This window comes from Chelonoidis abingdonii, chromosome 3 (assembly GCF_003597395.2).
Source record: "Chelonoidis abingdonii isolate Lonesome George chromosome 3, CheloAbing_2.0, whole genome shotgun sequence".
Classification (NCBI taxonomy): domain Eukaryota; kingdom Metazoa; phylum Chordata; order Testudines; family Testudinidae; genus Chelonoidis; species Chelonoidis abingdonii.
In genome coordinates, this window is record NC_133771.1 from 168,818,634 (window position 1) to 168,842,725 (window position 24,092).

Sequence of the window (24,092 nt, forward strand, 5' to 3'; positions counted from 1 at the left end):
TGGCTACACTGGCACTTTACAGCGCTGCAACTTTCGCTTTCAGGGGTCTGAAAAAACACCCCCTGAGCACTGCAAGATACAACGCTGTACAGCCTCAGTGTAATCAGGGCGGCAGCGCTGGAAGCGCGGCTCCCAGCGCTGCACGCTACACCCATAGAGGATGTGGTTTACGTGCAGTGCTGGGAGAGCTCTCTCCCAGCGCTGGCGCTCCGACCACACTCACATGCTTTGAAATTTCAAGTGTAGCCATACCCAAATTCTCTCCACTTTGCAGGGATATAAAGCAAAGCACTGCATAATATGCAGTGTTAGTGTGGAGAATCCAATCCATGACATTTAGATGGCTTATCACTTAGAATTGCTGCTTTTACATTGATGTAGCATATGCTTAGCCTACAATTTTATGAGACTTGAGTTTTATGAGGAGTAAACTTTGGTGGCACTAGAATTTGGCTTGCTGATTTTCTAAACTAGTGACTTATTGCACAACCAAAGGAGCAATACTGCTAACTTGAGGAAGTAGAGATGCTGTTTTTTCTTTCCCTGAGGTATGGGGAATGTGAATCCTTAAATTCTCATTCAGTTTTCCTAGAACAAGCAGATGATGCTGACCTAGCTGCTTTTTCCTGCACAGCTGCACGCTACAGCAGTTTTCAGATGAACGTACTAGCCCACAACACTTAGTTAATGAGTTATGCACATACCTGACGAGCAGAGTGTTTAAAGAGATTAAACTGATAAGAGTGACTAACTGTGAACTATTTTTTTAACAACTTAATTTAGACATCCTGCGTTACTGCCATGCCTTTTTGAAGAGACCTATTATTGAGTGTCCATCTCTTCTGCTTGTTGTAGGAATACATAATATGTTCCCTAAAATATAATGTAATAAATGGACAAATACAAAGTCTGGTCTTCCATAGACCTAAATGATAGCAGGGAACGTATCAAAATATAAAGACTTAGTCATGGGCTTAACTATATAAACTGTGAATACTCCTGTTGAAGTCAAGTTAGGGAAGTACATATCCCTTTTTCAGGATGGGTCCTTGAGCAGAAGAAACATTGAATCCATTTACATTAATGTGATGTCCAAGTGATCTGGGGGTGTTTAGAAAATAATATGAGCTTTGCTGTTAATATTCTTCACGGCAAGACTATTAGTCAGCAAACAAAATGAGGTTACTTAATATCTACATTTAGAATGAAACACTTCACTATACCCCGGGGGATTTTTTAAGCTTGTTTAGAAAGCTGCCATTTATTTATTGCTGATTCTTGCATTTGAAGTAATGATTTAGAAGTAGCAAGAACAAAATTATTTGTTAGTCTGAAAGTTGACAGGCCCTCTATTTCCTTTGAGTTCTGCTAGAACAGGGGCAGGCAAACTTTTTGGCCTGAGGGCCGCATTGGGTTTCCAAAATTGTATGGAGGGCTGGGTAGAAGAGGCTGTGCCTCCTCAAACAGCCAGATGTGGCCTGGTCCTGCCTCCTATCTGACCCCTCCTGCTTCTCGCCCCCTGATGGCCTCCCTCGGGACTCCTGCCCCATCCAACCCCTGCCCTCCCGCTGTTCCCTGTCCCCGGAATGCCCCCCCCGACTGCCCACCACCACCCCATTCACCCCCTCCTCTCATTCCTGACTGCTGCCCGATCCCCTGCCCCATCAAACCACCCCTTGTCCCAGACTGCTCCTGAAATCCCTGCCCCTGGCTGCCCTCCGCTGCCCCATCCAACCCCCCGCTTCCTGACTGCCACCCGGGGACCCCTGCCCCATTCAACCACTCCTTCTCCCTGTCCCCTGACCATCACCGGAACCCCTGCCCCTAAGTGACCTCCGTGGCCCCATCCAATCCCCCCTCTCCTTCCTGACTGCCCTCTCGAGACCCCTGCCCCCTTCAACCCTCCTGTTCCCCACCCTCTGATCACCCCAATCCCTATCTGCACCCCTGACCACCACCCTGAACTCCCCTGATACTCTATCCACACACCCCACCCCACCCCGCTCCCTTACCACATTGCCTGGAGCACCGGTGGCTGGCAGCACTAGAGTTGCGCCGCCCAGCTGGAGCCAGCCATGCCACTGCGCAGCACAGAGCACCGGATCAGGCCCCAGGTTTGCAGCTGCACTGCCCCAGGAGCTCGCAGCCCCACCACCCAGAGCACTGTGCTGGCGGTGGGGCAGGAAGGGGAAACAGCGGGGGAGGGGCTGGGGGCTAGCCTCCTGGGACAGAAGCTCAGGGGCCGGGCAGGAGGGTCCCATGGGCCGTATGTGGTCCACGGGCCATAGTTTGCCCACCTCTGTGCTAGAACAAATGCAAAAATGGATCTCTCAAATCCTGAAAATTGTCACTTCCTAGATCATTGGTTCTGATTCTTGGGGTCAAGGTCTCAAGATGCACCACAAAGCTGTATCCTAGAGGTTGTGTTATTTCCTACAGAATCTAAGCTTTTATTTAACCAAAAAAAAAAAAAAAAGTTATTTCTAACCTTTCTGCTTGCGAAGCATAACCTCTCACATGTAAATACTGCAGTAGTAGTAAGGCTTATTAAATGTGTAGCATCCCAGAATATATTCAGTAAAAGTATCTGAATTACATTTTTTGATCTCTTTCAGATATGAAGTGATCAAAGGGACATGCATTGAGTGTAATTGTCTTTCTTAGCTATAGACAACCCAAGGAATTCAAATCAAATTAATGTGTGTGTATGTGTGTGCACATGTGTTACAGCATTTTGGACTTTTGGGGGTCCAAAGAAGGACAAAGGATTGTGAGACTGGGCACAGAGGATTCTGGGATGTGGGGCAAGATAGAGAAAAGCTTTGGGTATTGGAGCCAGGAGTGGCAAAATAAACTGAGAACCTCTATTCTGGATATTCAATGAGTATTAGATCAACTTTGTTCACCCCATCAACACCATGTGCGCATTTGCTTTTTGGAAGCGGGAGGTTATTCTATTTTTTTATGCTCAAATTGCTTTTAAAATGGTTTCCAGCCTAGTTCAGGAATCACGTGACATTTCTACCTCTTTCACTACGGGCACTGAAAACTATCAGCTAACCATTTGTGAATTTGGTGCTGTGGCTGATCTCGTAAGCACAGAATTCACCATTTTACACTTTGGGACATTCTATTTGGTTAAAGACAGCCGATTTTTATGAAGCTTTTGCCATAGCAGAAAATCAAACCGAAATTGGGCGAAATTACTTGATCTTGAACTGTCTGTAAATCTGGTAAAAACGTGGGTTTAATTTTTGCCAGTTTCACCAGTAGCATGAGCATCTTTATGCAGTTATGCCCAGGTACCTAATGGCAATGAAAAGTTTGCAGGCTGGCCCGTTCCAGAAACAATCCATTTACTGTATGCCCGGGGGGTGTGCTTTTCCAGCAGGAGAGCTCGGACCCTGCTGTAACAGCAGTTTTCAAAAGCAGCTGTGATCCAGACAGCCTTTGTGCATTGCTTCCCCCCAAAACCAGGCGGGAAGAGTCGCCAAGGGAATGAAATGAAATATTTCCCCCTCTTCGCCTTCCCAGAATTGTGACCCTCCACCTCTTAGATGTATCACCTCCCACTAGCCACAGAACGAAATTAAAACTCAAACGCTCTATACAGCAGTGTGGGTGCTACACAAACATGATGTAAAGCAAGTTCTGTACATCGAATGGTATTAAACTCTGGTTTTAAACACCATAAGCTCATTCTTCGCACAGTGGGCACCATTAACAGCTGGACATTTACCAAACACGGTAGTTTAAATTTACCAAAGTATTTCCCATTCTAAACATTAAACAAACACCCCAGCAAAGATAAAATGTGCAGTGGGGCAAGCAGTATAGATTTTTCATGGTTTTCTGCCACAGTAAATGAAATTGAACACTGTTTAAAACAAGTATAGGATATGTTTGCATAAGTATTGCCATCGTGAGATTATGTCCTGCTAGCAATTTACCATTACAGAAAGGATACCCAAGATTTGTATTTGCAAGTCTTTTGATAGCAAGTAAGCTATATTTTACCTTTGGATTGTTCCTTTGAAATTAAAATTCTGTGCTCTTGTAGGAGTAGGCCCTGGGGAATAATAGGAAGAATCAGAGGTTGTATTTGAATTTACTCTGCTAATGGTGATGATCTGCATTCCTTGGCCAGAGAGTTGCAGATTTTGGAGATTAAAAAAGCATTCCAGAGTTTTACTGGCATTATGGATAACACAGAGATAAAAAACATGCCTTTTCTTGCCAAAAGAATCTAGAGAAGCAGAAGATGGCAGGCCTGGAGGCCCAGAAGAGGCCCTTGATGTTGGCAGCGTTAAATGGACTCTCCGTTGCTAGAGTTCCAGTGCCTGAGGATAGCCAGGATGAAGTAGCCAAGGTGCCAATGGATGAGAGGGTAAGAGAGAGGTTCACAAAGTGCTGTTTATTCCATTGTTTCTAACAGTGTACATGTCTGAAGTTTTAAAAAACTATTGCTGATGGCCACATTGAGAGCACCATCTGTGATGGAGGTCTTTTGGTATTGTCACTGCTTCGGTGAGGCCAAAAATTTGGGTGATGAACAATTGTAAGAGGTTCTGAATGCCGTCATCACCCACTGAAGTCAGTGGAAGTTGAAGGTGCTTAGCACCTCAGGGCGTGTTCAGCGTCTCACAGGATCAAGCCCTAAATCTAAAATATTGCACATCTTCTCTTGGCCAGGGAGGTTGATACAGCAGTCACTCTTTGTTGTAGCATAAGGTGCTGAATGATGCATGTAGGTTGCTGAGAAGAGCCTTAGTTGCAGTCCAAGAGACAAAAAAGATTCATTCTTAGAGACTTCTCTGTGCATTTCTGTGTATGCACATGCATGCAATTAAAAAAAATTAAAATATCTGCTGCCATTGACTATTGGGGCAGATGTTCAAAGAGGCCTCCCTCCTGATTTTGTGCATGGAATTTTGTGCCCTATACAAGCAAGTGACAGCAATTACATATGGTAAGCCCATTTCTCCCGGATACACATCAGAGGTGGTTCTTCGAGTGATTGCTCACATCCATTCAACTTAGGTGTGTGTGCTCGCCATATGCACCGGTGCTGGAAGGTTTTCCCTCAGCAGTATCCGTAAGGGATCGGCTCTGCCACTCCCTGGAATGGCACGCGTATGCCGCAGCATATAGGCAACTGCCAGCCCCCTCCAACCTCAGTTCCTTCTTGCTGCCAGCAATGGTGCATGGAACTGATGCTGCTTCAGCTACAGCTGTTGATTTTTGTTCATTCAAACTCATTTGCCTCTTGAAAATATTACTGTATGTAGTTTTGCTCCAGTTTAGTTCAACCTATTCGTTAAGTTAGAGACTTAGGTCCCTAAAGGAACTTCATCTCAGAACGGAACATGCCCTGGTCCCCAGGCTTTAAACCCTGCAATCGCTGTAAAAGGCCCATGCCCATTGGTGATCCACGTAATAGTTGTTTTCGGTGCTTGAGCAAAAATCACATTAGTGATAAGTGTAAAATCTGCAAGTCCATCAAGCCCAGGATGAAGAAGGAGCGTGAGATTTGTTTGAAGGCGCTCCTGATGGAGTCTGCCCTTATCCTGATGCCAGAGCAGTGCTCTCATTCGGGCACCATAACCTCGGGACGCAGCGCCCTGCTGGTAATGTCTATGAGCCGGCACCAGTCTCCGTCCATGGCTCCAGTCAAGAAGCCTAGGAAGACGGGGCGAGGAAGGTCTCCAGCTTCCCACAAGGAAAAGGACAGGTCTGGGGTGGACCAGGGCCCTGTCTCAGTTGTCTCTTCACCCCTTTGGGGATCCCGGGCCTCAGCTCAGCTTGAGCAGTGTATCCCAGCCCGCTCCCCACCTAGGACACACTGCTTGGGGTCGGATAGCATCGGAGGTCCTCGTCAGCTCTGGATTCAGTGCCCAGAAACTTCCCGGCACTGGTACCGCCCCACGGACAGGTCGAGGGACCGACAGAACCGTTCCCCGGACCATCATCAATCCCCCAGGGCAGCGTCACCATGTACAGATACATCTTCACAATGCCGAGCCTGCTCTAGTTCCTGCTCCACATCCTGGTACCGCTCGTTAAGCATGAGACGTAGATCACCAGGCTAGGGCCGTCTCAGATCCGCCGAGTGCCACCAGTCACCAAGGCCCTGATCCAGACACTCGTTGAGGTCAGCCAGATCCAGCTTTGGGAAGGGCGACTGGTACCGATCGGGACAGAGCCACCAATCAGCTCCATCTTGATCACAGAGGAGTGACCACTCGGGCTGTGGCTCAGGTTCAGAGCAAGGTTCCCTAGCAGCAGGACAGACTCCAGCACCTACAGCGCAGACTATGTCAGTGGCACTGAAGCCGAGCCCATGGCCTCAGACTGCATGGTCAGCATAGTGGTACCCATAGGGGTTCACTCAGCCCTCTCAGGTCGCCCACTCAGTATCCGGACCTTCAGAGAGACTGGCTACTGGCCTCTCTCACCTCCCCTCCAGCCCAAGAGGCCTTGGCTGCAGGCACAGGAGGAAGTGGGCGAGCAAGCCACCAGGCCACCTATGGTTGCAGAGGACCCTTTGGTACTGGCTTCCTCCTTCTTGTCTCCAGATTAGGCTATAGTGGAGCCCCCTCCATCGGTGGCACGGGATGATGCTAAAGCGAATCAAGAGCTGTTAGAGGGCTGCCACCAACCTGGGCCTCCAGGTGGAGAAGTTAGAGGAACCCACAGACTCCCTCTTTAATGTTCTCTGCCCCATGGCCCCGGCCAGGCTAGCTTTGCCCCTACATGAGGGGTCGCTAAATAGACTCATAGACTTTAAGGTCAGAAGGGACCATTATGATCATCTAGTCTGACCTCCTGCACAATGCAGGCCATACAATCTCACCTATCCACTTCTATAACAAACCCCTAACCTATGTCTGAGTTATTGAAGTCCTTAAATTGTGGTTTGAAGACCTCAAGCTGCAGAGATTCTCCCAAGTGTACCAACTGTTCCCATGTGAGAGGAGGCAAAAAACCTCCGGGCCCCTGCCATCTGCCCTGGAGGAAATTCCTTCCCGACCCAATATTGGCGAATCCGTAAACCCTGAGCAGTGAGCAAGACTCACCAGCCAGCACCCAAGGAAAGAATTTCTCTTAGTAAACTCAGATCGCATCCCATCCAACATCCCATCCGATCCAACTGGCCTACTTACCTGCTGATAATTGGGCATATTGATCTTTGAATTAATTGTCAGAATTAGGCTACCCTTACCATCCCCTCTACAACTTATTTCAGCTTAGTCTTAATAGCCAGAGTGTCTTTGCCCCCACTACTCCCTTGAAGCTTTTCCAGACTCATATTCCTCTGATGTTTAGAAACCTTCGTCTAATTTCAAGTCTAAACTTGCCTAGTGTCCAGTTTATATCCATTTGTTTTTTGTGTCCACATTGGTACTAAGCTAAATAATCCCTCTCCCTCTCTATATAACTCCTCTGATTATTTATTAAAGAGCCATATCCCCTCAGCCTTCTTTTTGGTTAGGCTAACAAGCCAAGCTCTTTGAGTCTCCTTTCATAAGACAGGTTTTCCATTCCTCGGATCATCCTAGTAGCCCGTCTCTGAACCTGTTCCAGTTTGAATTTATCCTTCTTAAACATGGGAGACCAGAACTGCACACAGTATTCCAGATGATGTCTCACCAGTGCCTTGTATAACAGTACTAACACCTCCTTATCTTTGCTGGAAATACCTCACCTGATGCATCCTAAAACTGCATTAGCTTTTCTAATGGCCATATCACATTGGCGGCTCATAGTCATACTATGATCAATACTCCGAGGTCCTTCTCCTCCTCTGTTACTTCCAACTGATGCATCCCCAATTTATAAAAATTACAAATGTCCTCTGGCAGACTCCCTCCTCCTTGCCTCCGATCTCCAAGAGGATGGAGCACAAGTACTTTGTGCCATCCAAGGGCCACAAGTACCTTTATACCCACCCTGCTCCCAATTCCCTAGTGGTAGAGGCGGTGAACCACAGGGAGACACAGGGTCAACCGGGGACTATCCCTAAGAATAAACACTCAAGGCAACTAGACTTCTTTGGGTGTAAAGTTTATTCATCCTCCAGTCTACAGGTACGGGTTGCCAACCATCAGGCCTTACTAGGCCGCTGTGATTTTAATATGTGGCAGGCCGTGACCAGGTTGGAGAGCACCCTTCCTGAGGCTTCTAGGCAGGAGTTCTGGGCAATCCTGGATGAGGGCTCAACTGCAGCCAGAGGAGCTCTTCAGGCAGCATCGGATGATGCAGACACTGCCGCCCGTACCCTGGCATCAGCCATCTCGTTGTGCAGGGCTTCCTGTCTGCTCCTCTCTGGTCTTTCCTTGGAGGCTCAGCAGTCAATGCAAGACCTCCCTTTTGACAGGCATGCTCTGTTCGCAGAACAGGCAGACATTAAACTCCATGGCTGAAAGGTTCCCGTACAACCCTAAAAACACTGGGCCTGTAGGTCCCCGACCCTGCCCGCAAGCGGTTTAAGCCACAGCAACCTCAGAACCAGGAGAGCCACCCTCGCCAGGAGCCTCCTCACAAAAGATCCAGGGGCTACAAGAGGTGCCTGGCCACCAACTCCCATCCACATCACAGGAGGGCTTGACCTGCAGTAAGCAGATGGGCAAGCGCCTGTTTTGAAGGTACGCCCGAGGGTGACCTACCGCACTGATCCCCAGATCCTTCCTCCCCTCTGTTTGCCAACCGCCTTTCTTCCTTCCTCCCTATAACATAGGACCGATGGATCCTCAATACGGTGGCGCAGGGTTACATCCTTCAGTTACTTTCTACTGCCCCTTCCCTCCCCCTCCTCAGGGACCCGCTCATGAGAATCTTCTCGTTCAGGAGGTAGAGGGTCTACTACAGTTGGGTGTGGTAGAGGTGGCTCCTGTGGAGTACAGGAACAAGGCGTTCTATTCCCAATACTTTTTAATCCCCAAGGCCAAGGACAGTCTGTGTCCCATACTAGACCTGCATACTTGAACCGCTGTTTAGCAAAACTGAAGTTCTGTATGGTCTCCCTGGATCCAGGAGACTGGTACGCTGCCCTCAGTCTGAAAGATGCATACTTCCACATCGTCGTCTTCAAGGGACACAGACGCTTCCTCCAGTTTACAGTAGGTCCCAACCACTATCAGTTTGCGGTCTTTCCTTTTGGCCTAGTGATGGCGCTGCAGGTATTTACCAAGTGCACGTCAGTGGTGGCGGCTTACTTCAGACGTCGGGTTGTCCAGATCTACCCACACCTCAATAACTGGCTTGTCAAGGGCAACTCAAGGACCAAGGGAATGTTGCAGTGCTGCTAGCCACGTGTCGTCCCCTTGGCCTGTTTGTAAACGACAAAAAATCCACATTAGTTTCAGTACAGAAGATAGAGTTCATCAGAGTGGTGTTTGACTCGACCTGTGCACTGGAAAGATTCAGGGCACTGATAGACCTTATCGCGGAAGTCTCCATATTTCCCTTGACCATGGCCAGGGTTTGCCGGCGCATGCTAGGTCACATGGCAGCATGTGCATATATATGGTGCACCACGCCAGGCTCTAGATGCGACCCCCAGTTCCAGCCCCACCCCCACCCAGCTTTCCTTCCCAAGGTGGTGTCCACTTTCCACATGAGCCAGGACATCTTTCTTCCTGTCTTCTGCCCTAAGCCCCATAAGACTAGTGAAGAGAGGCGCCTTCACACTTTGGATGTAAGAAGAGCTCTGGCTTTCTACCTAGATTGGACAAAACTTTTCTGCAAGTTGACTCAGCTTTTCATCTCTACAGCTGATAGGATGAAGGGCCTCCCTGTGTCCACACAAAGGATTTTTAACTGGATCACCTCTTGCATTCGAACCCACTACAAGTTAGCAGGAGACCCTCCACAGCCAATCGTCAGAGCCCACTCGACTAGAGCGCAGGCATCCTCGACGGCCTTCCTGGCACATGTTCTGATCAAAGACATCTGTAAAGCTGCGACGTGGTCCTCGGTATATGCATTTATGGCCAACTATGCCATCATGCAGCAGGCCAGAGATGACACTGGGTTAATCAGAGCTGTATTATAATCTACATGTCCATGAACTCCTTACCTGCCTCCAGGGGTACTGCTGGGAGTCACATAAGATGAATGGACATGAGCAAGCACTTGAAGAAGAAAAGACAGTTACCTTTTCCATAACTGGTGTTCTCCGAGATGTGTTGGTCGTGTCCATTCCATAACCCGTCCTCCTTCCCCACTGTCAGAGTTTCTGGCAAGAAGGAACTGAGGGTGTAGGGAGCTGGCAGTGTCCTATATGCCACAGCATACACACACCACTCCAAGGGGCGCCAGAGCCGGTCCCCTATGGGTACTGCTGAGGGAAAAACTTCTGGCACCAATGCATGTGGTGAGCATGCACTCCCAAGTTGAAGGGACATGAGCAACACATCTCGAGGAACATCAGTTATGGAAAAAGGTAACTGTCTTTTTTTTATGTGCACAGAAATGGCAGTGTACAAATTAAGGCCATATTTTGAAAATATGGACCTAAATTCATTGTAACGAAAGAGTGACTATTTTTAAAGAGAATTTTTTTCAAAAATGTACTTAGATAAGTCCATTTATGGAATCAGGATTGTAACTAGAAGGGTTTTGCTTTATCTAGCACCAGAATCTGTAGCTATAGAAAGAGAATGTGCTAGAAACATAAAATTCTCTGCTGATTAAACTACACGGAAGCAGACAGAGTTATGCATTCTCAGACAACATAAAACTTTGTACAGTAAGCAGTATAGCTCCAAGCAAAAAGACGAGAACATTCTAGTTTGTTTGATGATTCATTCTGTATTGAGATTAAATACTGCCCTGTGATACTTCCGCAATCATTCTGTCTCAAAAAATTAATTGATGAGAGATTTCCTTTCCTTCTGTTAAATCACAGTGCAAAATCTTGAAGAGGAAGTTGGAAGAGGGGATGGTATTCACTGAATATGAGCAGATTCCAAAGAAAAAGGCAGATGGGATCTTCACCACTGCAGCATTGCTTGAAAATGCTGAGCGCAACCGCATCAGGGAAGTCATTCCTTATGAGGAGAACAGAGTAGAGCTGGTACCAACCAAAGAAAATAATACAGGCTACATCAATGCCTCGCACATAAAGGTAAAGGCTTTTGAAGCATCACATGGCATATAAAGAAACATTAGGGAAGTGAGTATGTTGTTACAGGTGTGGCCATTGTTTTCTAACATTAGGGAACTTGCAAAAAGTCATTTACTCACATCTACCTAGGCTTCTTTTAAAAATGGGCAGGTTGTTTTACCTTGGATGACAATGTCACTACCAGGGCCGGTCCCAGGCACCAGCTCAGCAAGCAGGTGTTTGGGGCGGCCCAGGGGAAGGGGTGGCACATTGGGCTTTTCGGCGGCGGGTCCGTCGGTCCCTCTCGGAGGGAAGGACCTGCCGCTGAATTGCCGCCAAAGAAGAAAGCGGCGCGGTGGAGCTGCTGCTGATCGTGATTGCGCCTTTTTTTTCCTTTTGCCGCTTGGGGCGGCAAAAACCCTGGAGCTGGCCCTGGACATTACATCACGTTCCTAATTTCAAGGCTCAGTGAACAATCATGAATTGATGTATTTATTACATTTCTGGGACCTAGAAATCATCGTAGAGAAATTTCCTTATCTGTTGCAATGCTGCATAGACTAGCGGCTGAATGCTTGCATTAAGCTAAAAAGGACACCCACCATATCTTAAATTTAACTAATGGGCTAGCTCTACCCATATTAGTTCAGACCAATACAATTTCCATCACCTTGACCCTGCAGGAGCAGCTGGGCCAGCGGGAATTTCCTCCCAGGGAAGGAGGATAGGCAGTGTTTCCACCAGGGGAAACTTTAAATGGAAACCTGCAGGGAAAAGGGGAATGCACTGGATCAGTAGGAGGTCTGGCCCCAAAGCTTCTATCTTAGTTTTAAAACTTACGGGGCTTGATTTTTAAAATGTAAGGGTGTTAAATGCATGTTTGTCTTTTGAGCTTATTCCGCACTCAAGTGGTCTAATAAATCAGACCCCTAAAATAATGGTTCTTTCATTTAGACTGGTCATGTGGGCGTTCATATTGTCTTGTTTCAAATGGGAGTTTTGTAAAATGAAGTTATGTTATTGTTCAGAAATTCATTGTGGTGTGTGAATGGTTTAAATACAGTCTGACCCTCTATGCTGCTTGTAAGCCTGCTATATAGTCATTTTCAGCAGTAAGCTGTCTCATGGTGGCTGCAAATTCATTTTTATCTTCTCTGTTTCCAATAAAAGCTTTTCAAGGCCCCTTAGTGATTATCACTCTATCCTGAGAGAAGTAGTGGTAAACAGTTCATGCCAGGCTGCCATGTGGCATAATAGGGCTGCCTTTTCCCATTGTCAAAAACAAAATGAAAAAAAAAAATCAAATTAGAATAATAAATAAAACATTATGTTCATTTACATCTTGGTGGAAGAAAGGCCTTTAAGTCCAAAGAGAATAGCTAATCTTAGTCATGATTTACAATATTAAATCCTGTTGATTCAGAACACCCTTCTAAACCAGGATCCTGTCAAGTTATCACTTTCCCACCAGAGTCCTAGTGGGTAGCAGATGCTGGTTTTTGGCATCATCTGCCATTGCTAGAACGATGGATTATTGAATCATTTTTTTTTCATCTAATTTGTGGGAGAAAAAAATTCCTAACAATATAAATTGTGCCCATAAGGTGGTATCAGCCAGAAAAAGAATTTTCCCCAGCCAGTTTTAAGTGTCCACGTTTCATTTTTTGTGTCACTATTGGACACACACCCATTTGAGATCTAGAGAGTATGCAGGAACATGCACTTGTGTTTTAGTATCTGACACTCTGGCTATTGCCAGTATTTTCTCCTTGAACTCCAAGTGGCTATTACAAAAGCCAAGCGGATGATCTTTTTGCTTAGAAGGTGAAATTGTATCTGTGAAATTTACCTCCGTAGCATAAAGTGTGTGCTTGCAGCCCAGTACTCACTCCTTAATAACCTGCAGTCAGGGCATTAGAATGCAGTAAACATTCCAGGCATCACTCTCCCTCCAGACTATTTATGGTTCTATGCTATCAGATGCCAGGAGGCTGGATATTTGAACCAGAAGACACAGACAGCTCCTATATCATTTTGATAAGATCCATGCCTGGAGGATCATGACCCCACCACCACTAAGCCTGCCGTCCCTGTGGGTTGTTAGCCCTTCTCTGCTTTCTTAACACTGGCCTATCCTGTCAAGATGTTAAGCACAGTCCGAATACAGAGACACAAATCATAATTTAAGTTATGGATTTTTTTTTTAAAAAAAACCTCTTGCTTTTTGCTGCATATAGAGCAGGGGCAGGCAAACTTCTTGGCCTGAGGGTCATGCACATTGGGTTTCAGAAATTGTATGGAGGGCCGGTTAGGGGATGCTGTACCTCCCCAAACAGACAGGCGTGGCCCGGCCAGTGCCCCCTATCTGACCCACCCCCTGCTTCTCTCCCCCTGATGGCCTCCCTGTCCCCGGAGAGTCCCCCTGGGATTCCTGCCTCATCCACCCCACCCATCTCGCTCCCTGTCCCCTGACGACCCCCTGCCCCTGACTGCCCCACCACCACCCCATCCAACCTCTCCTCTCATTCTTGACTGCCCCCCAGGACCTCTGCCCCATTCAACCACCCTTTCTCCCTGACCGCCCCTGGAATCCCTGCCTCTGACTGCCTCCCGCTGCCCCATCCAGCCCCTCCTCTCATTCCTGATGGCCCCCCGGGACCCCTGCCTCATCCAACCACCCCTTCTCCCTGTCCCCTGACTGCCCCTGGAATCCCTGCCTCTGACTGCCTCCCGCTGCCCCATCCAGCCCCTCCTCTCATTCCTGATGGCCCCCCGGGACCCCTGCCTCATCCAACCACCCCTTCTCCCTGTCCCCTGACTGCCCCTGGAATCCCTGCCTCTGCCACCCCATCCAACCCCACCCACCCCTTCGTGACTGCCCCCATGTTCCCCGCCCTCTGACTGCCCTGACCCTTGTCCACACCCCCGCCCTCTAACCACCACCCTGAACTTCCCTGTTCTCTATCCAGCCCCCCCGGCTCCCTGCCCCCTTACCGCACTGCCTGGAGCACCGGTGGCTGGCAGCGCTACAGTGGCACTGCCCAGAGCACCAGGACAGGCAGCCATCCCTCCCAGTTGGCATCAGCCACGTCAACGCGCAGCACAGAGCACTGGGCCAGGCCGCGGGTCTGCAGCTGTGCTGCCCCAGAGCCCACAGCCCACCACCCAGAGCATTGCGGGGGAGGGAGAACTGCATGGGAAGGGCCAGGGGCTAGCCTCCTGGGCCAGGAGCTCAGGGGCTGGGCAGGAGGGTCCCACTGGCCAGATATGGCCCACGGGCCATAGTTTGCTCATCTCTGACATAGAGCATAATCCAAAGATTATGAAAAAGATTCCCATTGATTCAGTGGACTTTGGATTGGGTCCATATTACACAAAAATGCAATAAAATGAAAAAAAAATCATATATTGAATACAGCTACATATACAAATACAGGGCCAGATGTCGAGTATCTGAAATTTCAATTGCTTTTAAGTACTGTTAATCAATTATCTTGATTTGGCCCACAGATTGTAGTTACTATACATACAAAAGAGTGGTGTATATGACTGAATAGGAAACAAAACGAGCTAGATTTAAGGGGGAAAAAGACCTTTCCTGGTATATTGAAAACAATTATTTAAATACAGTTGTAATTATTGTGGCATCTAAGTGCAAAAGCCAAACATCTAAGTTTAGTGCAGTTGCAGCAGTACGAACTAAACTGACATTCCTTTCCTAAAACTCATACCAGGGGTCGGCAACCTATGGCATGCGTGCCAAAGATGGCACGCGAGCTGTTTTTTAATGGCATGTGACTGCCTGCTGGGACTCCGCGTGCTATTAAAAATCCTGCCGACGCGACAAGCTGCAGGGTCTGCGCTCCCTGGCCGGATGTCTGGCCGAGCGCAGCAAGCCACTGGCCCCTCCTTCGCCTTCCCCTGGAGCCCTGCCGCCACGCGCACAGCGCTCAGGGGGCCGGGGCTGCGCGATCCCGTAGGGCAGCGTTTGCGTCCGTGGAGAGGGAGACGCTCCCCGCTTATCCGGAGCCCTGCCGCCACGCACGCAGCTCTCTGAGGGGCAGGGCTGGGCTGCGCGCGCGTGCTCATGGAGGCAGGGCTCCGGATGAGCGGGGAGTCTCATGGTAAGGGGTCCGGGGCCTGGGGAGGGGTTGGGTAAGGGGTGGAGGCAGTCAAGGGACAGGCAGCAGGGTGGGTGGGATCCTGGGAGGGTGATTAGGGGCAGGAGTCTCTGGAGGGGGCAGTCAGGGAGCAGGACAGGGGTGGATAGGGCATGGGAGTCCCGGGGTCTGTTAGGGGGTGGGGGGTGGATAGGGGTCAGGGCAGTCAGGGAACAGGGAGCAAGGAGGGTCGGGGGGGCAGTTAGGGTGGGGGGGTCTCTAGAGGAGGTGGTCAGGAGACAAGGAGCTGCGGGGGTTGGATGAGTCAGGAGTTCTGGGGAGGCTGTCAGGAGGCAGGGGTGTGGAGACGGGTTGGGCAAGCAGGGAGCGGGGCGGGGTTGTATGGATCCAGAGTTCTGGGGGGGTTCTGTCAGGGGCAGGGAGCGGTTGGATGGGACATGAGAGTCCAGGGGGTCTGTCTGGTTGCCGGGGTGTGGATAAGGGTTGGGGCAGTCAGGGGACAGGTAGGGAGTAGGGTCCTAGGGGAGCAATCAGGGAACAAGGGACAGGGAGGCTTAGATGGGGGTGGGGTCCCAGGAGGGGGAGTCGGGACAAGGAGCGGGTGGGGGGTTGGAGGTTCGGGGGGGGGGCAGTCACCCAGCCTTCTGCCCTGAGCCCTGACCACCCCACACAAACACACCAGTCCTCTGCCCTGAGCCCTACACCCCAGGCCCCTGCCCTGAGCCCTGTACCACCCAGCCCTCTGTTGACTCCTTCACCCCCCACCCATGACCCCAGCTCTGACTCTGGCACCAGCACACATACCCAGCTCCCCTACCCTGACACCTGCACCCCCACGTCCCACCCCCACATCCATGCACCCCCACATCCACCACCCGAGCACAAATGGGAGCTCCTGCACCCCTGCACATTTCCACCTGCACCCTCACACCAAATGGAGCTGCCAGGTAAGTGCCCCAACCAAACTCCTGCCCAACCCTGAGCCCCTCCCATTTTAGCTCCTGGCCAGACCTTCACCCCCAGCCCTGTGCTCAGTCACTCCTACCCTCAGCTCAGTGCAGAGAGGAAGAGAATGGCCAGAACAGGGAGAAGGTAGCACCACTGTATGTGGGCAGGGCCGGGATCCCAGACTGGCACTGGCTGAGCGGGTCGGCAGCCAGAATCCTGGCTGCAGGAGCCGGCATATGAACCCTGATGGATGGCTGAGCCGCTCAGCCCGCTGCCAGTCTGGTCCCGACCACCAGGCCACACAGCGCTGCCGGTCTGGGTTCTGGCAGCCAGACCCTTCCAGCTGGGGTGCCGCAGCCCCACTCAGCCACTGTCGGCTAGGCGAACAGACCCAGACCAGCAGCGGGCTGAGGCCGGTGGGTAAGATCAACATTTAATTTAATTTTAAATGAAGCCTCTTAACATTTTGAAACCTTGTTATTTTACAGTACAATGTTTAGTTATATAATATATAGACTGTAGAGAGAGACCTTTAAAAAACATTAAAATGTAGACCGCACGCGAAACTTAAATTAGAGAGAATAAATGAAGACTCGGCAACACACTTCGAAAGGTTGCCGACCCTGATTTAACAAAGACATGCATCTCAGCATGTACATACTGAGGGTAATCTGCACTAAGGATTATTTTGATTTACATAAACCGGTTTTGTAAAACAGATTGTATAAAGTCGAATGCACAGCGCACACAAAGCACATAATTCAGTAGTGCGCGCATGTACGAGCTAACGTTTGATTCTGGAGCGTTGCCCTGTGGGTAGCTATCCGTAGCTATCATAGTTCCCGCAGTCTCCCCCACCCATTGGATTCCGGGTTGAGATCCAGCAGATAGTGCAAAACCAGTGTCGCGGTGATTCTGGGTAAATGTCGTCATCATTCCTTCTCGTGAAAGCAACGGCAGAACAATCATTTTGCGCCTTTTTCCTGGATTGCACTGTCAGATGACCATAGCATGGCACCATGGAGCCTGTTTTGCCTTTTGTCACTGTCCCATATGTGTTGGATGCCGCTGACAGAGGCGGTACTGCAGCGCTACAAGAGCATTCATTTACCTTTGCAGGTAGCAGTGACGTTACAGTCATTCTGTACAGTCTGCTGTGCACTGTAAATTGGCGATGAGGGATGGTTATCAGTCGTTCTGTACGTTCTCGTCTGTCATGGTGTCCTGGGCTGACCTTCGCTGAGTCGGCCGGGGCGCAAAGACAAAATGGGAATGACCCCCAGGTCATTCCTCCTTATGTTGTATCTAAAAATAGTCAGTCCTGCCTAGAATATGGGGCAAGGTACTAGAGCCAGTGTATCAGAGAGACGCGCTCAATGTCAGATCACAGAAAGATTGAGCTGCATGTCATATATTGGGGTGTCCCTGCAACCACCACCCGTTGCTTCCTCCTCCCCCTCTGGCTCTGTTGCAGGGTCCCCATTGTGTGATGAAGTAATAAAGATGCAGGATAAGAACACTGACTTTTTTGTGAGATAAATGAGCGGGCACCCTCCAGCTGCTATGATAGTCCAGGAGGACATTAAACGGTGGATGGGGAGAGGACGCAGGCATCCCGCTGCTATGATAGTCAGGCAGTACAGATTTTTCTTAGACATGAAAGGGGGGGGGGCTGATGGAGTTCAGCCCCAGTTGCTATGTGAGGACGGTTACCAGCCGTTTTGTCACATCTGCTGGAATAACCGGGAGTCATTCCTATTTTACCAGCGCCCGCCGACCTCACCTGAGGCAGCCAAGAGCACTCACAGGCTGATGCGAGGACAGCTACCAGTCCTACTGCACTGTACTGTCTGCCACCGGGGAAGGGAGGGGAAGAGATGCTGCTGTTCTTGCCCCAGCACCATGTCTACCAGCAGCATGCAGCAGACATACGGTGACATTGAAAAAAGTCAAGAAATGATTTTTTTTTCCTTTTTCTTTCACGGGGGGGGGGGAGTAGATTGAACGCTATACCCTGAACCTCCGGACAATGTGTTGATCCTACAGGCATGGAGCAGCAAGAATGCAAATGCTTTTCGGAGACTGCGGGGACTGTGGGATAGCTGGAGTCCTCAGTACCTCCTCCCTTCCTCCATGAGCGTCCATTTGATTCTTTGGCTTTCCGTTATGCTCGTCACATAGCACTGTGCTGTGAACTCTGTATCATAGCCTGGAAATTTTTTTCAAATGCTTTGGCATTTCGTCTTCTGTAACAGAGCTCTGATAGAACAGATTTTTCTCCCCATACAACAATCAGATCCAGTATTTCCCGTACAATCCATGCTGGAGCTCTTTTTGGATTTGGGACTGCATCGCTACCCGTGCTGATCAGAGCTCCATGCTGGGAAAACAGGAAATGCAATTCAAAAGTTAGCGGGGCTTTTCCTGTCTACCTGGCCAGGGCATCTGAGTTCAGATTGCTGTCCAGAGCAGTCACAGTGGTGCACTGTGGGATACCGCCCGGAGGCCAATACCGTCAATTTGCGGTCACGCTAACCCTAATCCAATATGGTAATACCGATTTCAGCGCTACTCCCATCATCAGGGAGGAGTACAGAAACCAGTTTAAAGAGCCCTTTATATCGATATAAAGGGCCTCGTTGTGCGGACAGGTGCAGCATTAAATCGGTTTAACGCTGCTAAAATCGGTATAAACGCGTAGTGTAGACCAGGCCTTAGTTTTGTCAGCATTCTTGATTGTTCTTTATAGCATTGGCTGCCAGAACCTTGATATCTATTGTTGTATCAGCACTTAATATAAATCTTTTTCTCTAGGATTTATAACTTTTTCAATAAAAAGTTGCTCTGGGCTGAAACTTGGAATTAGAAGCCCCAGTCTGAGACACAAAAAATATATATATAATAATATGTCATAATGGGTTCACCTGGTTTTTTTTAAGCTGCTAAAAGTAATTTTAAAAAAAAATTAGGTTTAGTGACTTTAAATGTTCTTGGGGTTTTTTACCTGTAGAATTGAAAAATAGTTTGGATATGAAAAAAAAGTGAAATTTAGTAGGTGATAGTGTTAAAATGGCAGATTTTTACACATACCAACAAGTAAATTTTAAATTATCTAAGTATTTTAGAAGATTTACTTCATAGGAGGATTACAAATAATATGTTTTAAATGGGAATTTTCAAGGTGATCTAACAGTACATTTTAGTTATTGCAAAGTATAGAGCATGTAAATCTTGTTTCAAATATTCTTTTTAATTACCTATTTATATGCTGCAGTGCAAACACACCAAAAGTATTTTTGCAAGATTTGTTAAGTCAATTATATGTATTGGAAAAGGATTTCCATAATTTACTCTTGGAAAAACTGTTAAATGTGCCATATCTATTGATAGATTGCAACCACTGAACTGAAAACATAAATTAGTAGAGGAAGAGAAATTCAAAGCAAATTCTGACATTCTATCTGTATTTCATTGCTAGCTGGCTGCTGGCATATCAGAGTAATGTGTTATATGCAATGTGTGGGCATAACTGGATGATCTGGGACAAGGCTCAACTGCAACTTTGAAAGTGACAGAACAGGACTACTTTTTAGAAATAATGTTTGTCCATTATAAAATAATTAAGCATGATCAAATCTAGTGACATCAGAGGACTGATCAGCCTCTGGCTTTCCTGATGCAAAATGGTGCTTACAAAACTGTATGTTATCTGCAGCTGTGCAGTCTTTCGAAATACATGTAGAATCTGCCTAGTGCCCAGACTTTCTTTCAGCACAATCACTGAGGGCCTGATGCAAAGCCCATAGGAGTCAACAGAAGTCTTTCTAGGGTTAAGTCTACACTGTAGCTGGGAGTGAGCCTCCCATCCCAGGTAGACAGTTTTGAACTAGAGCCGCTCCAGCTAATGTGCTAAAATAAAAGTGTGGACATTGCTTTCAGGCTGCAGCTCAGGCACTCAACTCATCTGAGGCTCACTCTCAGCAGCAGTGTAGACATATCCTTAGTGATTTCAGTGGGCTTTGAATCAGGTCCTTAAGCAAAGATTTTCCTTTTTCCATTTTATGCACTGCATGGTCTTAATTTTCTGCAAAACATGAAGAAGTATTCCTCTTCGAGGGCTTGCTCATGTCTATTCCATTCTAGGTGTGTGCGCACCCACATGCACAGTCATCAGAGGTTTTTGCCTTAGCAGTATCTGTAGGGTCAGCTATAGTGCCCTCGGAGTGCCACGCTCATGTATTGGTATATGAGGCATTACCAACCCTACGTCCTCTCAGTTCCTCCTTACCGCTGTGATGGTTGGTCGGAGCGCCTTTTCTTGAATCGCACTGCAGAAAAGTGTGCCATTAACTGTATTTTTTTTCTGACTCCTAGGTTACTGTAGGTGGGGAGGAATGGCACTATATAGCCACACAAGGACCTTTGCCACACACATGCCATGACTTCTGGCAGATGGTGTGGGAACAGGGGGTGAATGTTATAGCCATGGTCACAGCTGAAGAGGTATGTAAAATTATGTAGAACAATTTGTTCTGAATGTGAGCAGCTCTACCCTTGTCGCTGCTTCCCATTCCAATAATGTTTTTCTTTAGCAGCCCTTTTATTTTCTCCTTTTATTCCCCTTGAACACTTTTCTGGAGATAATCTGCTGTGACCTTGTCTTTTATAGCGCTCTAGTATTTAGCTTCTCATTTACTAAAATAAAAAACCACCACCACCAAGCTTCAGTTCAGTTGTAAGACTTTGGTTTGCCAAACAAAGCAAAAATGTTTCCATTGGAATGAGAACCTTGAACTGCTCTTGGTTAAAATGACATTTATTCCCAACACATCCAAGGCCAGTTCTGCATTCCGTCATTCTTATCGCTGAAAAGAGACCAGAAGCTGTTGTTCCTGGAGAAGTGTCCATTTAAAAAAAACCCCTTTTTTATTCCTATGCCAAGCAAAATAGTTATTTTTATTGGAATCCAAGAACTGTGTGCTATGTTATAAAAACTGGCACACGTTGCTAACTAACACTACATACAGCTTTGAACCCTGCTGCCTTATCAGAACATAGGAATTAAAATACCACATTAGTCCAGTGTTCTGTCTAGTCTACTTTCACATCTCTGACGTGAACCAGTACCAGATTGGCGGAGGTTAGAGAGATAAATCCTCTTCATGGATAGTTATGAAATCACCTGCCTATGGGCAAGTTTCTTCCTCACCTGTTGCAGTCAGAAGTTGACGTATGCCCTGAACGATGAGAGTGTTTCCCTTAGATTTTTTTTTTTTTTTGGAAGTCTCTTTAATGCAGACCCGCTGACAGCAATTCCGAATCCGTCACTTCCGGGACTGACCACTGTGGCCAGTTGTGCTGGCCCGCAGCACGGGGCCCACAGCAGTCGCACGTGCCTAGGAGCCCTGTAGCCTGCCTGTGTGACTTTTAAATCATCCGAGCCCCTGGGCAATTGCCCCCTTTGTCCACCCTGTCAGTGGACCTGCTTTAATGTAACTGTGGATGTTCTCATTATCCATATAAATGTTCAAGCCTTGAGCCTTCTCAACCCTTGGACTAAATGATATTTTTTTTCTGGCACTGAGGTTCCATTCATTTAATGCCATTCAGTTTCTTGGGACACCCCTTGTTCTTCTCTTACGAGAGAACATAAAAAGGAGTACTGAGTTTAGCTGCACAAGTGGTTCTGTTTGTGAGAATTATACTCATGCCACTACAAGAAGAATCATTTTAATTTTGTTTTTTTGCGGTTCAGGAAGGAGGAAGAAGCAAGAGTCATCGCTACTGGCCTAAACTGGGTTCTAAGCACAGCTCAGCCACTTATGGGAAGTTTAAGGTGACAACTAAATTCCGCACGGATTCTGGATGCTATGCTACTACAGGGCTGAAGGTCAAGCATCTTTTGTCTGGGCAGGAAAGGACAGTGTGGCACTTGCAATATACTGACTGGCCTGATCATGGTTGTCCAGAAGAAGTCCAAGGCTTTTTATGTAAGTTTCGTTAATTAATGCACACTTTTATGGCCAATGAACATTTTTAAGACCCAAGGGAGCATTGCACACTTTGTAGCTTCTGTTGGCCAAACTCAATGCACATGCTACGGGCTCCTGGCTTCCCCCCTTTCCAGCCCAAAAGCTCCTTGTGTGCCATCCTCCTATCCCCCTGTATTTCAGGGGCTCCCTGTGACTTCCCCCCTTCTCCCCACTGCCAGTGGCTTTGTGTGCTCCTTTCCCCCTTCACCCCATCTCAGGGTTTGCATGCCTTCTCATTCCAGAGCCCCCCATTCCTTCCCTCATGGCAGGCACTCTGTCTGCACACACACACCCTCATATTTCCCCTTTCCTCCCATGCTAGGGACTGTCTTCAGTAATCTTAACTCCCTACCTGCCCAGGAGGTGTTTTAATTATCAGACTGTACATAGTTAAAGTGTGGGAAGTTTGGGTGAGAGGCAAAATTCTCAACCATTGTACTGACTCTTATTAATTCAGTATTGTTCCTTACTACTTTATTACTAATAAATGCGTAATACGCCAGTAATAGTAATGCTACCGTAATGACCTTAAGGAATGCACACCCCTTTTATTTAACTTTACAACTGGAGGGAAGAATATGCAAATAGAATTTTCAGCTTTGCCAAGGAAGTGACTCAGGGTATTATGGGTTAGTAGTGAAGTTTTCACCCATCACTTTAAGTTGGCCTACTCTATTTCTCATTGTATTTCCAAGTTTTTAATTTATTTATGTATTTTTAAAAGTACAGTCTTCCAACATTCAACCGCAGCAATTGGGAAGTTGTAAAAATTGAAACCTAGCTGTTCATAGATACTGCTGGCCATGGAGGTCATGATTCTCCACTGCTGTACACCTAATGAAATCACTTCCACTTGTGCAAAGTAGGTGTAAAATGCCACCTTTCTGATTTTGATTGCACAGGTGGGAAGGACTGCACAGGGTGCACTATAATGGTGAATTAGGCCCAGAGACTTCATTTCTGTGGTTCATACAATTCCTGCTGGAATAACCTTGGGAAAGACCCATACCCAGGTCAGAACCTGAGTGTCCTGGTTTGCATTGTGTTTACCCAGCCAGCTGAGCCACTGGGCTATCTGAAATGTTTATACTTTAAGAAGGAAAAAGCCACTGTTTTGGAGAGCATTAGAGCTAGATGAAAGGACTCTCAGAGATCCTTACACTTTACAGTAGTGATTACAGGAAAGCCACAGAGAACTGTGTACAAAAAAAAGTCCTAATACCTGCTGAGAAACAAACAAAAAAGTAGAGACATGGTTGACATTCTCACTCATTCTACAAGGGAAGGAAAGAAAAGGGCAGATGGATGCTCACTTCCCATCCGCTACTGGCTCTGGCAGGCGGTGGTTTCAAGGGGACTTAGCTGTTGTTTTTGATCCCAGCCTGTTAATAGCAGGAATTGCTGTAAGTAAGGTCTAGAATCATCTGCTTTGGGGAGCTGGGGATTTGCAGAGGGGAAAACAGAACTGAATTTTTTAAAAAGAACTATTTAATTTAAGGGACCAAACTCTCAAGTAATAATTGACACACAGCTGGTACTTGCTGGATTCAGTGCTGTTCAGTACAGTGGCCAAATAATTAGTGTCTTGTAGGAACTGTAAATTATTGTCACTTAAAAAGAAAACTGACTTTCTCATCAATTTTTCAACTTTTATGTGAAGCCGTATAGGATTTTACAGCATAATTTTGCATTTTATCTTACAGCCTATTTGGAGGAGATACAGTCGGTACGTCGCCATACCAACAGCGTGTTGGATGCCAGCAACAATTGCAACCCACCAATCGTGGTTCACTGCAGTGCAGGTGTAGGGAGGACAGGGGTGGTTATCCTAACAGAACTGATGATTGGCTGCTTGGAACATAATGAAGTAAGTAAACTTCCCCC

General features: G+C 47.5%; 1 protein-coding gene across 1 annotated transcript in view; it reads left to right on the forward strand.

The window, feature by feature from the left end:
• The window catches only part of PTPN14 (protein tyrosine phosphatase non-receptor type 14), a 190,389-nt gene that overhangs the window by 155,730 nt on the left and 10,567 nt on the right, over window positions 1–24,092 (forward strand). Inside the window, exons 14-18 of the mRNA XM_032771245.2 lie at window positions 4,244–4,387; window positions 10,910–11,128; window positions 20,551–20,679; window positions 21,932–22,166; window positions 23,912–24,075. Of these exons, the coding sequence (XP_032627136.1) occupies window positions 4,244–4,387; window positions 10,910–11,128; window positions 20,551–20,679; window positions 21,932–22,166; window positions 23,912–24,075 (891 nt within the window). The remainder of the gene's footprint in view (window positions 1–4,243; window positions 4,388–10,909; window positions 11,129–20,550; window positions 20,680–21,931; window positions 22,167–23,911; window positions 24,076–24,092) is intronic.